This window comes from Erinaceus europaeus, chromosome 23 (genome assembly GCF_950295315.1).
Source record: "Erinaceus europaeus chromosome 23, mEriEur2.1, whole genome shotgun sequence".
Classification (NCBI taxonomy): Eukaryota; Metazoa; Chordata; class Mammalia; order Eulipotyphla; family Erinaceidae; genus Erinaceus; species Erinaceus europaeus.
In genome coordinates this window covers 1,964,475-1,977,480 of record NC_080184.1, presented here as the reverse complement: position 1 = coordinate 1,977,480, position 13,006 = coordinate 1,964,475, and the positions used below count along the sequence as shown (strand labels likewise).

The window sequence follows — 13,006 nt, the reverse complement described above, 5'->3', positions numbered from 1 at the left end:
GGCCTCAAGTCCCCAGGGGCCCCCTGAAACTCACCCGCACCAGAGCCGGGGTCCCCGGAGGCCTCAAGCCCCCAAGGGCACCCCCACTCCAAGCCTGAGGCCCCTGAACGGCTCAAGTGCACCCCTGGATCAAGCCGGGGGTCCCCCAGACCCCTCCCACTAAAGCCTCACCCCCGCTCAAGCTTGGCCCCATCTCTCAGCTCCGGGGTCCGCAGAAGCCTCAGGCCCCTCAGGAGCCACCCCCCCCCGCTCAATCCGGGGGTCCCCAGGAGAAGCGAACCCCGACAAGCACCACTGACCTCAGCCAGGAGCCCCCTCCCCAGCGAGTCCAAACCTCCACCGACGCACCCCCGTTTCCAAGCGGGGGACCCCCCAGACTCAAGCCCCCCTGAACTCCCTCCACAGAGAGCCGGGGTCCCCGGAGCGACCCCCCCCAGAAAAGCCGAACCCCTCGGAGCGCCCGCCTTCCAACACAGGGAGCCCCCCAAGCTCGAGACTCCGCCCTCGAGAGCCTCGGGTCCCCGTCAGGTCCGAGGCGGGGTCCCCCCCCCGACCGCAACGCGCACCCCACCCCGCCCCCCCTTTCTCCTCAGGGGCCGCCCCTCCCCCGCGGGAGCCGCCCGGCCCGGGGTTCGAGTCCCGCCGCCCCCGAAGGCGGATGACCTTGGGTGTGAAGGGGGGGCCCGGGGGTGGTTGGGGGGGGGCCTGCTGAGGAGAATCTCTCTGTCTCTGTCTCCCTCCCCGGTTCCCTTCCGGTGTTCCGCCCGGCCCGGCCCGGCCCCCCGGGAGAGGGGGAGGGGGACCCCCGAAAGGCCGCCCCCCCGACAAGCCGCCGCCACCTTTCGCAGCCGCTCCAGCAGGACGCTCTTGTTGCCGCTCGAGTCGAGGTTCCGTCGCCTCAGCTCGGCGCGCAGGTCGATGACCCGCAGGTCGCTGAGGCGCCGCGTCCCGCCGTCCGCCGAGCCCGGAGCCGCCGCCCCCGCGTCGCCCAGGCCTGACAGAGCCTCCGCCATCCCCGGGCCCCTGGCGCCGCCGCTCCCGCCCGGCTCGCTCGCCCTCGGCTCCGCGCACAAAATGGCGCCGCCTGCTCCACAGCCGCTCCGGCCGCCCCGGCGCGCCTCGCGTCTGCGCACGCGCGACCGGCGCGCGCTCCCGGCCCGGCGCGGCGACTGCGCAGGCGCGTCGGGGCCCCGCCCGGCCCCGCCCCCGGCCCCGCCCCTCCGGGAAAGGCAGCGCGCAGGCGCGTCGGGGCCCCGCCCCGCCCCGCTCCGGCCGCGATCCCGCCCCCCCCCACCCCCCACCGCCGGCGCGCGGCGGTCCCGGCGGCGGCGCGAGAGGGCGGGGCCGGGCGCGGCGCGCAGGCGCGGCCGGAAGCGGAGGGGGCGGAGCCGGAAGCGAGCGCCGGGCCCGCTCAGGCGGCGCCATTTTGCGCCCGGAGCCGTCGGGGCCGACCGGCTTTTCCGGAGGCGGGGAGGAGGAGGGACGCGGGAGGCGGCGACGGGGCCGGACGCCCGCGAGGCCCGGGCCGGCATGGCCGACACGCTGGCGGGTTCCGGAGACTCGAGCGCGGGCGCCCCCGACGCCGGGCCGCGGCGCCTCCCGGGGCTGCGGCTGCTGGAGCTGCGCGCGGAGCTGAGGCGGCGGCGCCGGGACGCGGGCGGCGGGGGCGGCCTGAGGGAGCGGCCGTGCAGGGTGAGGCGTCCCCGGCCCCCGCCCGCTTCCGTCTGCCCTCCCCGCCTCAGCCCCCCCCTCCGCGCCTCCCCCCTCCCCGCCTCAGCCTCCCCTCCCCGCCTCACCCCTTCCCGCCTCAGCCTCCCCTCCCCGCCTCAGCCCCCCTCCCTGCCTCCCCCCTTCCCGCCTCAGTCTCCCCTCCTCGCCTCCCCCCTCCCCGCCTCAGCCCCCCTCCTCGCCTCCCCCCTCCCCGCCTCAGCCTCCCCTCCTCGCCTCCCCCCTCCCCGCCTCAGCCCCCCTCCTCGCCTCCCCCCTCCCCGCCTCAGCCTCCCCTCCCCGCCTCAGCCTCCCCTCCTCGCCTCCCCCTCCCCGCCTCAGCCCCCCTCCTCGCCTCCCCGCCTCAGCCTCCCCTCCTCGCCTCAGCCCCCCTCCCCGCCTCAGCCTCCCCTCCTCGCCTCCCCCTCCCCGCCTCAGCCCCCCTCCTCGCCTCCTCGCCTCAGCCCCCCTCCCCGCCTCAGCCTCCCCTCCTCGCCTCCCCCTCCCCGCCTCAGCCCCCCTCCTCGCCTCCCCGCCTCAGCCTCCCCTCCTCGCCTCAGCCCCCCTCCCCGCCTCAGCCTCCCCTCCTCGCCTCCCCCCTCCCCGCCTCAGCCTCCCCTCCTCGCCTCCCCCTCCCCGCCTCAGCCTCCCTGCTCCGTGTCCCCCCTGCCTCATGACAGGCCCCCCACCCCAGCGATGAGCAGGGCAGAAATCTGGGGGCGGGACTGGCTCCCCTCTCTCCGGGCTGCAAAATGCCTCCCTGCCCTCACAGTCCTGCCTCAGTTTCCCCACAGCAACCCCTCTCCCTTCAGCGAGCCAGTGACAAAGAGCCCTGCTTTCCCCTCCCCACCGTGCCTCAGTTTCCCCCACACACACACTCCTCCCACGCCGGGACCCCACCCTCCATCCCCGTTGACTGGTGGGGGAGGGGTCATACACACCCCTTCACAGCCCTGCCTCAGTTTCCCCCCCCAGCGCCACATGGGGATAAAGCTTGGGGGCCGGGTGGGGCCTCCTCCGGGGACCTGCCACCTTCTCCCAGCTGCGGGAGGCGGAGGCTGTTCCCAGAGCCACCCCCTGATGCGCCCACCCCGTCGCCCCCTCCCTGCAGGCGGTCAAAGAGGAAGCACCAGACCCCGCAGACTTGGCCCTGGCCTGGGAAGCTGCCGCCACCAGGCAGGCCGCCAGGAGATGCCTCAAAGGTACCGGTTTCTTCGGGCGCAGGGTGGGACGGAAGGACCACCCGGTACCGCAGGAAGGGCCCTGCTGCTGAGCCGCAGGCCTGAGGGTCGGTCTATCTGTCCACCCGTCCGTCCGTCCCCTTGCCCGCGCCGAGACAGGTGAACACAGACACACTGGGCTCTGGCCGGGGCTCGAACCCGGGGCCGGGCGGGACATCGCGCTGGCAGCGGCCAAGCGATGGGGGGGGGGGAGGCTCATGGGGTTGAGCAAGAGCGCCGCCCCCAGCCCTGGTACCGGGTGTTGGTGCCCAGGGGCGCCGGGGGCAGCTCCCCCCGCCGACCGCCCCCCCCCCCCCCGCCTCTCCCCGCACAGGGCTGAAGACGGAGGAGGGGGCCACAGAGGACAACGGCCTGGGGAGCGACGACCCCGCGGACGGGCAGGTAGGTGGGGGGGCCACGGGGGCCGGGTCCCCGCCTCCACCTCGACCCGACGGTCGCCTGGCCCCTTCCCCCAGGAGGCCCCGGAGCCGGAGGACTCTGGAGAGGACGCGGGCCCGCCTACTGAACCCTCTGTAGGTAACTTGGCGGCGGGGCGGGAGGGCCGGGCGCCCCCAGCTGCAGCCCTCGCCTGGACGGGCCCGACCCCAGGCAGGACGGACAGGAGGACAGGAGGTGGGGCGGGGCGGGGGGGGGGGGGCTGGCCCGGGGCGCAGGCCCTGGCTGCACGAGTGAGGACCCCACAAGGCCCGGGGCGGTGCCGTGGTCTCCGTGTCTCGGAGTGAGAAAGACAGACAGACAGACAGAACGGGAAGGGGGCGGGGAGGTCTCTCGCTTCTCTGTCTCTGCGTCTCTCCCCGAGGGGGCCGGGCGGCTGCCACTTCCCTGCTGTCCCAGCTGCCTTCTCAGCCTCCCTGCCCCCCCCCCCGCCCGCCCGCCCGCCCGCCCAGGGCTCGAACCCGGGCCCACGCTTGGCCCCGGCCCCGGCCCCGCGGTGAGTGGGGCTCTCCCGGCACACCCTGCGCGCCCTGTCTCTCCGCCTCACCGTCTCACCGTTTCTGCGTCTCCGTCTCTCGCAGGACCTCGAAGGGCCGCCCCCAGGAGCAGGTACCGCCCGCCGCCTCCGCCACGGCCCCCGGCTTCCACCTGTCCGTCCGTCTGTCTGTCTGTCTGTCTCTCTGTCTCTGGCCCTATATCTCCGCGGGAACCCGCCGCCTGTGTCTGTCTCGTGCGCACCCTCCCTGCCCCCCGTGTTTGTCCCTCCCTGCTGAGCTCGCGCTGGGACTCCGGGGAGGAGGAAGCCGGTCAGCCCCCACCCCACCCCCACCCCGGGTCCCGGCTCGGTCGTGCCTTGGCCGCATCTCCCGGTGACTGAGCCCCGCGCCGGCCCGGCCCGCAGCAGGCGACAGGACGCTCGGCGTGGTAGCGGACACCTGCAAGTCCGAGCCGGGGGCCGACGGGGTCTCGGACCCAGAGCCCAGGAGCGGGTGGCCGGGCGGCCCGGCGGTGGCGGTGGCAACGACGGAGGAGCACCACCGAGATGGGCTGGCGTCCCCCGAGGGCAGCCCAGAGGAGGCGGCAGGCGGATGCCCGGGCCCTGGCCCCCCGCTAGCGCTGGCCGTCGTGAAAAAGGAGCCCCCCATGGACGAGCAGCTGGAAGCCTCGGGCCTCGACCCCCTGAGCCCAGACCCCGCGACCCCCGGGGTCGGGGAGAGCCGAGTCGCAGCTCCAGAGGGGTCGTCGGCCGAGCAGAGAGCCAGGTGGGCGGCGGGGGTTGGGGGTTCGGTCCCCCAACAGCCCCGCCCCGAGCCGGTGACCCCCGCATCTCTCCTTGTCTCTCTATCTCCGCCTCTCTCTCCTCTGCAGCTCGCTGAAGGAAGAGAGAGACGTAAAGCCCGTCATCAAGGAGGAGAGAGGTAGTGGTTGGGGGCCAGACGGACAGACGGACAGCCAGGTGGGAGGGCTCTGAGCGAGTGGCAGGTCACCCCGCTCCCAGAGGAGATGCGGGGTGCGCCTGGTGGACGGGCCTCCGGCTCGCGGGGCCTCACGCTCAGCTCCCTCCACATGTCTGTCCGTCCGTTTGTCCGTCCCTCCTTCCGTCTCTCACAGCTCGCCTGGGTGCGGGCTCCAGCCAGAACCTGTGGGTCAGCGGACTGTCGGCCACCACCCGGGCCACTGACCTCAAGAACCTTTTCGGCAAGTACGGCAAGGTAGGCCCGGGGCTGCCGAGGGCAGTACGGGGGTGGGGGGCACGGAGGGTGGGCGGGGCTGTGGGGTGTCTCCTCTCTCAGCACCAGGCACAGCACCCAGGGAGCCCATGGAGGGTGGGCAGGGCTGTGGGGTCTCTCCTCTCTCAGCACCAGGCACAGCACCCAGGGAGCCCATGGAGGGTGGGCAGGGCTGTGGGGTCTCTCCTCTCTCAGCACCATGGACAGCACCCAGGGAGCCCCATGGAGGGTGGGCAGGGCTGTGGGGTCTCTCCTCTCTCAGCACCAGGCACAGCACCCAGGGAGCCCATGGAGGGTGGGCAGGGCTGTGGGGTCTCTCCTCTCTCAGCACCAGGCACAGCACCCAGGGAGCCCATGGAGGGTGGGCAGGGCTGTGGGGTCTCTCCTCTCTCAGCACCCTGCACAGCACCCAGGGAGCCCATGGAGGGTGGGCAGGGCTGTGGGGTCTCTCCTCTCTCAGCACCAGGCACAGCACCCAGGGAGCCCATGGAGGGTGGGCAGGGCTGTGGGGTCTCTCCTCTCTCAGCACCAGGCACAGCACCCAGGGAGCCCCATGGAGGGTGGGCAGGGGTGTGGGGTCTCTCCTCTCTCAGCACCTTGCACAGCACCCAGGGAGCCCATGGAGGGTGGGCAGGGCTGTGGGGTCTCTCCTCTCTCAGCACCCTGCACAGCACCCAGGGAGCCCATGGAGGGTGGGCAGGGCTGTGGGGTCTCTCCTCTCTCAGCACCATGGACAGCACCCAGGGAGCCCATGGAGGGTGGGCAGGGCTGTGGGGTCTCTCCTCTCAGCACCATGGACAGCACCCAGGGAGCCCCATGGAGGGTTGGCAGGGCTGTGGGGTCTCTCCTCTCTCAGCACCCTGCACAGCACCCAGGGAGCCCATGGAGGGTGGGCAGGGCTGTGGGGTGTCTCCTCTCTCAGCACCAGGCACAGCACCCAGGGAGCCCATGGAGGGTGGGCAGGGCTGTGGGGTCTCTCCTCTCTCAGCACCATGCACAGCACCCAGGGAGCCCATGGAGGGTGGGCAGGGCTGTGGGGTCTCTCCTCAGCACCCTGCACAGCACCCAGGGAGCCCGTGGAGGGTGGGCAGGGCTGTGGGGTCTCTCCTCTCTCAGCACCAGGCACAGCACCCAGGGAGCCCACGGGGCAGGGGGGTCCCCCGCATGTTGTGCGCGGCCCGAGCCCCGCTGCCCCGTCCGGCCCTGCAGGTGCTGGGCGCCAAGGTGGTGACGAACGCGCGCAGCCCGGGCGCCCGCTGCTACGGCTTCGTGACCATGGGTGGCGCCGCTGAGGCCGCCCGCTGCGTTGGGCAGTTGCACAGGACCGAGCTGCACGGCCGCATGATCTCAGTGGAGCAGGTGAGCCCCCCGCCGCCACCCCTCGACCCTGCCACCACCGCCTCTGGGGTCCCTCACCCCCCTCCCCCGCTGTCCCGCAGGCTAAGAACGAGCCAACTGGGCGGCCGCCGCGGGACCCCGACCACGACGAGACCCCCGTCCCCGGGCACCCCCCGGCGGCTATCAAAGTGGAGAAGTGAGTGCCGGCCCCTGGTCCGAGCTCCTGGACCTGTTGTGGGGTGGGGAGAGAGACAGACCCCCCCAGCGCGGGAGCTGGTGGAGCGCAGGCCCCGCAGGTGTCCTGGTTCCTCAAAGCCTGGGGTGCGGGTGTGACATCTTCGGCCGGGACCGCCTCGTGGGCACACACGTTGCCGCCCTCCTCCCCCCCACAGGACGGAGGCCACCCCGGCGGCGGCAGCGGTGATGGAGAAGCGGCCGGAGGACATCAAGCAGGAGCGCGGGGAGCCCGAGCCCGATGGGGCCCCCAGGGCCGCCCCGCCAGGTGGGACCCTGCACTCGCGTCCCCGTCGGTGTCTGGGGGTCCCGGGGCGGCGCGGCCTGATTCCGGTCCCCCGTCTTTCCTCCCAGGAGGCCGCGCGGCCGAGCGCACAGTGGTCATGGACAGGGCCAAGGGCGAGCCGGTGGTCAGCGTGAGGGCCGGCGGGGCCCGCGAGCGGGTGAGGCGGGTGAGACGGACAGACGGAGACGGGTCGACGCACATGCACACACGCGCGGACACACGCACGCCTGCTCCCCCGCCTCCCCTCACTCGCCTCTCTCGTCCCTTCCCCTCCCCTGTCCTTCTGCTCTCGCTCTCTTCCCTTCCGTCTCTCTCTCTCCTCCTCCTCCTCCTCCTTCCCCCGTCACCTTTCTCCTTGTCCTCGTCTCTCCTTTGCTCTCTGCTCCCTTCTGTCTCCTCTCCTCCTTTCTCTCTCTCTCTCTCTCTCTCCCCCTCTCCCGCCTCCCCTCCCTCGTCTCTTCGGCCCCTTTCATCCCTTCCCTCCTCCTCGGCCTCCTCTCCCCTCCTCCGCCTCCTCCACCGGGGCTCCGTGTGTTGCACCAGACAACGCCTGCCCTTCGTGCCCTTCGTGCCCTTCCCTTTACCTCGGCGGACCCGCACCAGCTCTCCTCTCCCGCCCGCGGACGGGGGGACAGACAGACGGACGGAGACAGAGGCCGTGGGGCAGCGTCCCTGCCCCCCCTTGCCATTTGCATGTCTGCGAAGATGTCTCTCCGGCGGCCGGAGGCGGAGGGGGCGCGCCCCTGAGCCCGCGTCTGTGCGTCTGTGTGTCTGTCTGCAGGCGGCGGCGGGCCCGGAGGCGGCGGGGGCGGCGGGGGCCGGGCCGCAGGGCGATGTGCTGAGCTTCCAGAAGATCAAGGAGCAGCGCGAGCGCGAGCGCCAGCGCCAGAGGGAGCGTGAGATCCGCGAGGGCGAGCGGCGCCGGTGGGTGCGGGACCCCGGGACCCCCCCCGCCCCCGCGTGCGTCCCACTGCGACCCCCGACACCCCCGACCCCCCTGCGGCCCCGTGTCAGGGAGCGGGAGCAGCGCGAGCGGGAGCGGCGGCAGGAGGCGGCGCAGGAGCGGCGGGAGCGCGCGCGGCTGCAGCGGGAGCGGCTGCTGCTCGAGTGTCAGCGGCAGCGGCTGGAGCGCGAGCGCGTGCGCGTGGAGCGGGAGCGGCGGCGCGAGCAGGAGCGGATCCACCGCGAGCGCGAGGAGCTGCGGCGCCAGCAGGACCAGCTGCGCCACGAGCAGGAGCGCCGGGCCAGGTCGGGAGCCGCCCCGGGCGCCCGCGGGTCCCCTCGGGTGGCGCCGGCCCCCCCCTGAACCGACCCGCCCGTGCAGGAGAGACGGCGCCTACTGGCCCGACGGCAGGCGCCCCGACCACCACCACCACCACCACCACCACCACCACCACCGCTTCCACGAGCCCCCCCACCGGGAGCGCCCCCAGTACGACCACCCCGCCGACAGGTGCCGGGGGACCCCCGCCCCGCCCCGCCCCGCCCCCCGCAGTCGCTCCCCGCTTGACCCTCACCTCCCCACCCCTGCAGGAGAGACGGCCGGCGGGCCCCTGGCGAGCGGGACGGGCAGGTGAGGGGGCGTCCCGGGGGTGGGGGGCGGGGGGGGGCGGGGCGCTGAGGGGGCGGGGCTTTAGCGCCTCCCTCCCCCCACACCCCCCAGCACTTCCCGGAGGAGCGCCACTGCCGAGACCCCCAAGACTCCTGGGGGGGCTACAGCTCGGACAAGAGGCTGAGCGAGGGCCGGGGACCCCCGCCCCCCAGGTCAGTGTGCGCCCCCCACCGACTTCCCTGCTCCGGCTGAGCTGGGGGGCGGGAGGGGGGGCCGGTGCTGCCTGTCTGTCAGCAGCGAGAGACAGACAGAGGGCGCCAGCTTTGGGGCGGAGCCCTCCTCCCAGTGCTGGGGTCTCGGGGCGCCCCTGACCCCGACCCCTTGATCCCCAGGCGCAGCTTCCCGCAGGGCAGCCCCTCCCAGGACCCTGGCGGAGGCCCGCACCCCCACCCGCACCCCTACCTGCACCCCCCACTTCAGCCGCCGGTACTGAGCCCGGAGCCCCCGCCGCCAACGTGAACCCCGCGCACTCCCCCTTTTTTTAATTTTAAATAAACGTTTTTCTCTTCTGCCCGTGTCGCTGTGTTGGAGTGGGGGCGTTCCCCGGGGGTCCTGCCCACATGGAGCCCCAGCGCCACCCGAGGGGACCACGGGCAGGGTACGACTTGTCTGTGTGAGCCCCCCACGCGCCCCTCGGGGCGCCCCAGCTACCAGCAGCCTCTGCGCCAGAACCTTCGCAGGGGTGGCAGCATGCTGGGGGGCGGGCTGAGGGCCCTGGGTCCGCAGGTCTCTCTGGGCTTCCTGATAGAAGTCAGCCCCCACGGCCCCCAGAGACCCGGATCCTGTGGTCTCTCGTCACATGGGCCCCAGAGAGACAGAGACAGACAGACAGGTCCTGTAGTCAACCCAGGAGAGAGGAAGGTCAGGCTGCCTGCCAGCTCCCCTGAGGTCTCTCTCTCTGCCTCTCTGTCTCTTGGCACTGCCCAGCCGGTCAGCCTCTTCTGTCTAAACACAGCCAGGGGCACGGCACAGGGGCCTCTGCAAACACTCTCATGCCTGAGGCTCGAGGTCCTGGGTTCAAGCCCCAGATCTACCTGAAAAGAAAGAAAAGACTAAAACGATCTTCCATATGTAAAGAGTCTTCACGAACCAACAAGAAAAAGACCAGGACCCGAGAGACAGTGCTGTCAATCGTGAGGCACACAGACTCCCTGGTCTGAGGCTCTGGGGTCCCGGGTTCAAGCCCCAGCCAGGGTCTGACCGCCCCTGCGTGCTGCGGCCTGCTTGCAGCCTTGCTCAAAACAGCGCCGCCCGGGCTGAGGGGGCCTCTGGCCAGGGGAACAACACCCCCCACACACCAAAGCTGGGGTGGGACTGCCAGCCCTCTCTGCCCCTCAGGATTTCAGATGCAAAGTTACGAAAAGAATAACATAAAAACTATATTAAGAACACTAATAACTTTGAGAAAAGTCTCCAGCGCTGCAGAGTAAGCGGCACAGCAACAGAGGAAAGTCCAGAGCTTTCTCTTCTGAAGCCAACTCTCTTTAGCACAAGATGAAAGGAGTGGCCTCCGGGGGGCCGGGCTCCTGCAGGCAAGCAGATAAATACCAACAGGCATGGTCCCCACAACTGCTCTTGTCCTGGCTGCAGGCCAGGCGGCAATCAGGGAGGACTTCTGGGAGGAGACAGGCTTGGAGAGGCTGCATCCAATTCTTCCTCCTCACCCATCAAAACCCTAGCCCCAGTGCCCACCCTTCCTGACCTTCACCAGCCTGGGGTGGGGGGGTTCCCCAGCCTCTCAGACCTCGGTCTGCCCCCCCCAACTCTGCTTCCAGACTGGCTTCCTGGATGCCCCCCAGTCCAGGGCCCCCCCACTTGGCCCACAAGAGAAGAGGGAGGAGGCTGGAGTCCTGGGGGGCCTGGGGGCAGGAGGGCCCGGCTGGGATCTGGGGTTGGGGGGCAGGAGGTTCCAGGGGGATTGTCGGGGGTCCTGAGGGCCCGGGAGACCCTGCTGGGGTTCGAGGTGGGCTTCTTAGGCCCCCGGGAGGGGCGCTGAGGGTTTGGGGTGCGGGGGGCCTGGCCAGCTCGTGGGGCACGGGCCGGGGGCCCGGGGCAGCTGCTCCTGCAACACGTGGCCCTCCGGACCAGACGCTGCTGCGCCCCACAGACAGCCGGACGGGGGGGGGGGGGGGGGGGGGGGCGGGGGCGGCAGACGGGGCTGTGCGGCGGCTCCTGGGGACCCCCCAGTTGAAGACTTACAGAGACGGGAATGGGGACAGAGGGGCAACGGATGGGGGAGAGGGACAGGAGGGGGAGACAGAAGGACAGGAGGGGCAACAGATGGAGATGATGGGACAGGGCAGGAGCAGACTGTCCCCAGGTCCCCGTCCCCGTCCAGCCCCAGGGCCCCCAGCAGGTGGCGCCAAAAGGCCAAGCACAGCTCATGCCCGCACCCCAACAACCTCAACACCTCGGAAGTGGAGGGCAGGGCACCGGGGTGGGGGAGAGCAGGCCAGGGTGAAGCCCCGTCCTGGGTGACCCTGATGCCGGGTGCCCCCACCAAGGGCACTCCGGGAGGGGAGAGCAACCCTCAGGCACAGGGAGGGGGTGCCGATTATCATGGGGGTACCGCCCTGCACCCACCTGCAGATGGGGTGTCCCAGCCTTCAGCTCATTCTTGGGGGCCTCACTGCTTCCTGACTTGGGGGCCGGGTAAGGGGACCATTTTCCGGGCGTCTTGACATTTGACAGGTGATATGTAAATCACATGCAAATTGCATGCAAATTGCATGCAAATCACCCCATCTCTCCAGCCTGGACAGCTCTGGCTGGTTGGGAATCCTGATGGGGGGGGTGTTGCTCCCTGGAGGACGGGGGGGGGGGGGGGGCACAGTCCTCCCTCTCTCCCTCTCCTCCACTCTCTCCCCACTTCTTTCTGGTCCTGGCTTGGAGTCCCCTGAAGCCACCCCTCCACCCATTGCAGACCAGTGAGGACCCCAGGGTTGGGGTCCCCTCAGGGGGTGCTGGGCTCCAGCCCTTTCTCCTGTTCAGGGGTCCTCCAGCCACCCCCACCCCACCCCGAGACCCCTGTGCTCCCCGGCTACCCCAGGTCCCCACACCCACCCGCTGTTTCCAGGGAGAGCCTCTGCCCACCTCTGGGCTTGTCTGGGGTCAGATCAGTCTGTCTGTGTGTCTGTCTGTCCATCCATCCATCCATCCATCCACCCACTGCCTAATTCTATCTATCTATCTATCTGTCTGTCTGTCTGTCTGTCTGTCTATCTATCGATCGTCTATCTCATCATCTATCATCCGTTGACTCTATTAATTCGGTTATCTATCTTCTTTAATTCATAATCATTATTATTATCTTTACCTATTTATCGGATAGAGGCAGCCAGAAAGCGAGAGGGCAGGGGGAGATAGAGAGGGAGAGAGACAGAAAGACACCTGCAGCCCTGCTTCACCACTCGGTGAAGCTTTCCCCCTTCCTGCAGGTGGGGACTGGGGGCTCGAACCCGGGTCCTCGCGCATTGTAACAAGTGCGCTCAACCAGGTGCGCCACCACCCGGCTCCCCATCATTTGTCTGTGTCACCCATCCACCCCACATCCATCCGTCCACCTGCCATCTGTCACCTCCCCGGTCCCCCAGACCTGACCCCCCCACCAGGTCTCCCCGTGAGAACATCCCTCTACCCCCTCCCTAGCCGGGCCCTCACCCAGCTCTAATCACCTTCTCCCCACGACCCCCCGGCCCCCTGCCTCCCACCCTCAGAGCCCCCCCGAGACCCAGGGAGCAAAAGGTCTGGGGCCCCTCCCAGGCCAGGGACCGAGGACCCACCAAGTCGGGACGAGGCCTCATTCAGCGCTCGAACCCAGGACCTCCGGCTTTCTCCCTCTCCTTCCACCAAGCCCAGGCCTCTCTGCCCCAGACTCCTCCTGGGGTCACCCCAAGCCAGCCCCCCTCACTCTTCAGCTGAGGCTTGGCGGGGGGCCACAGTCCGGGGCGCTGACATTGTGGGGAACAGCTGCACCCACCTTCCTGCTTCCAGAAGGGGGGGGCCTGGCGTGGGGCTTCCTGAGTTTCTCTTTTTTATTTATTTTCTGGGTGGAAATGCCAATATTCCCCCCAGAGCCCTGCTCAGCTCTGACTGATGGTGGTGCTGGGGATCGAACCTGGGGCCTCAGAGAGCCTCGGGCGGGAGAGTCTGTCTGCAGAACCATCCTGCTGCCTTTCTAGGACTTAAATGTTTTTAATGATTTTTTTAATTATTTATTGTTGGACAGAGATCGCTGAGAGAAATTGAGAGGGGAAGGGGGAGATAGAGAGACAAAGAGACACCCGCAGCCCTGCTCTGCCGCTCCAGAAGCTTCCCCTCCACAGGTCGGGGCTGGGGGCTCGAACCCGAGTCCTTGTCACATGGTCATGTATCCACCCTACCTGAAATTTAAAAAATAATCATTGTAATTTCATGAACTACT

At 70.1% G+C, this 13,006-nt stretch overlaps 2 protein-coding genes across 4 annotated transcripts in view; one reads left to right on the top strand and one right to left on the bottom strand.

Moving 5' to 3' along the window:
* Window positions 1-1,142, bottom strand: part of SAFB (scaffold attachment factor B) — a 125,966-nt gene extending 124,824 nt beyond the window's left edge. For 2 of the 3 annotated variants that reach the window (XM_060181944.1, XM_060181943.1), the window contains exon 1: window positions 840-1,142. In XM_060181944.1, coding sequence (XP_060037927.1) covers window positions 840-1,013 — 174 coding nt within the window. In that variant the 5' untranslated portion in view covers window positions 1,014-1,142. The remainder of the gene's footprint in view (window positions 1-839) is intronic. The other variant, XM_060181942.1, reaches the window with a different exon arrangement.
* On the top strand, window positions 1,075-9,092 carry SAFB2 (scaffold attachment factor B2). The gene is made up of 18 exons (XM_060182239.1): window positions 1,075-1,692; window positions 2,819-2,909; window positions 3,262-3,329; window positions 3,404-3,460; window positions 3,965-3,992; window positions 4,285-4,645; window positions 4,752-4,801; window positions 4,995-5,095; window positions 6,323-6,472; window positions 6,553-6,647; window positions 6,844-6,953; window positions 7,040-7,128; window positions 7,753-7,895; window positions 7,986-8,219; window positions 8,296-8,424; window positions 8,505-8,544; window positions 8,635-8,735; window positions 8,916-9,092. Exons 1-18 carry the CDS (start codon window positions 1,075-1,077, stop codon window positions 9,040-9,042), a joined length of 2,592 nt encoding a protein of 863 aa, XP_060038222.1. The 3' UTR covers window positions 9,043-9,092.
* Window positions 9,093-13,006: the final 3,914 nt, after the last annotated feature.

What these genes read in the sequence shown, in the direction of transcription:
- SAFB2 (XM_060182239.1), top strand. Translation starts at nt 1,075, where the DNA reads ATGGCGCCGCCTGCTCCACAGCCGCTCCGGCCGCCCCGGCGCGCCTCG. An exon ending in TACGACCACCCCGCCGACAG is followed by an intron (nt 8,425 to 8,504) that starts GTGCCGGGGGAC and finishes CCACCCCTGCAG; the next exon opens with GAGAGACGGCCGGCGGGCCC. An exon ending in CGGGGACCCCCGCCCCCCAG is followed by an intron (nt 8,736 to 8,915) that starts GTCAGTGTGCGC and finishes CTTGATCCCCAG; the next exon opens with GCGCAGCTTCCCGCAGGGCA.